A 1,621-nucleotide genomic window follows, 5' to 3' on the forward strand; every position below is an offset into this window, starting at 1 on the left:
TACGTTTGTGTGTGTGTGTTTACATCTGAGATCAAATTTCCTACAGTGAAAACCCCCTATTGTGAAAAATTTCTTGGTGCAAACATGATTTCGTTGTAGAGGAATTTCACTGTCGTCTGCGTTTCAATTAAAAAAAAAACCAGACAGTGGTACAATGGGAGTTACATAACAATACACTGTTCACGTGAAACCATAGCCAGGCAGCTCTAAGAGCAAAAGAGTCACTTTTAAACTGTGGTGCCAGTTCGTACAGCTGGTGGCGGTCCTGAGACCTAATTGATGATCAGGCCTCGTTCCTTGGGACCGATTGATGCTTTCAATTCCGGGACCAGGGCCACCAGTCAGGGAAGAGCAGTTGGAGATCGTCAGCAAAGCACTAACATACACACAAATTAACACACGCAACAACACAGTGGTAATACAGTTTGACGGCCAAGAAATACCGGGTCGTTCTGTGGAAGCGAAGAAGCTGGAGTGTGGAGTTTTTGGGCTTCACTGCTTAGGTGACTCTATCCTAATGGGGTTGTTCTTGTCATGTTGCAGGAAGGACTTCGAGGAGCTTTTTGATGTCATCATCACAAATGCCCTCAAGCCCGGTTTCTTCTCCTTAAAACCGCAACAGAGATCCTTCAAAAACCTTGGTGAGCACTTATTTATGCATTAAAAAAATGTTTACTTTAAAAGTGGAAGGATAGGAACAGTACTGTTACACACACACACACACACACACACACACACACACACACAAAAATGACTTGACAATAATCAGCCAACTTGCCAACACCCCAACAGTAATGGGAACAAGAAGGAATCCTAAACTAATTTAATTTTAGGGCTTCTGAAACTTGGTCTCGTCGTCTTATGGCGAGTAACCTCCACTGTTGTAGTTTGAAAGCAACGCAGAGTCGAGCTCAAGGGGGGCAGAAATTCAGAACAACATGCTTGGTGATCAAAGATTGACTCAATGGTTTAGTTCCACCCATGTGAAAAACAAAAAAAAAAAAAAAACACGTCAAGGTACAGAGAAACCACACGAGGAAAAACAGTCAAGGTGAACACATCCACACTGAGTGTAATGACAGCCCATGGCCACGGGGAGCGCCACCACCACACAGAGTCCCGGCCCAGATTGACCGAGGGTAGATCCAATACATGGTGCAGAGCCCCCGGTTCCCTCAGGCCCAAGGAGCTCCAGGACGTCCCTGTGAGAAGGCCAGCCACAACTCCCAGCGTGAAGGCCCCCCATGAAGAAACACTGGAGCTAAAAGCTGAAAAAAAAAAAAAAAAAAAAAAAAGCTAAAATAGAAAAACCACAAAAGAAGCTAGGAACTAAAATACAGAAAGATGACCGTATTTTCGGCACTAAAAGGCGCACTGGATTATGAGGCACACCTTAAAAAACACAAAAGAAGCTAGGACCTAAATACAGAAAGATGACCGTATTTTCCGCACTAAAAGGCGCACTGGATTATGAGGCACACCTTCAATGAATGGCCTATTTTGTAATTTTTTTCATATATTGCATGCACTGGACTATAAGGCACAATCTACAATGCATCCACTTGATAGAGCTACAGGTACGTCTTTGTCCGTCTCCGTGCCTTCTCTTCTTCCGTTAGAC

At 43.9% G+C, this 1,621-nt stretch overlaps 1 protein-coding gene across 2 annotated transcripts in view; it reads left to right on the forward strand.

Moving 5' to 3' along the window:
- The window catches only part of nt5dc1 (5'-nucleotidase domain containing 1), a 20,483-nt gene that overhangs the window by 10,047 nt on the left and 8,815 nt on the right, over window positions 1–1,621 (forward strand). For both annotated transcript variants that reach the window (XM_019859179.1, XM_019859185.1), the window contains one exon: window positions 544–641. In XM_019859179.1, the coding sequence (XP_019714738.1) occupies window positions 544–641 (98 nt within the window). The remainder of the gene's footprint in view (window positions 1–543; window positions 642–1,621) is intronic.

Source organism: Hippocampus comes, unplaced genomic scaffold (genome assembly GCF_001891065.2).
Source record: "Hippocampus comes isolate QL1 unplaced genomic scaffold, H_comes_QL1_v1.1 scaffold26, whole genome shotgun sequence".
NCBI classification, from domain to species: domain Eukaryota; kingdom Metazoa; phylum Chordata; class Actinopteri; order Syngnathiformes; family Syngnathidae; genus Hippocampus; species Hippocampus comes.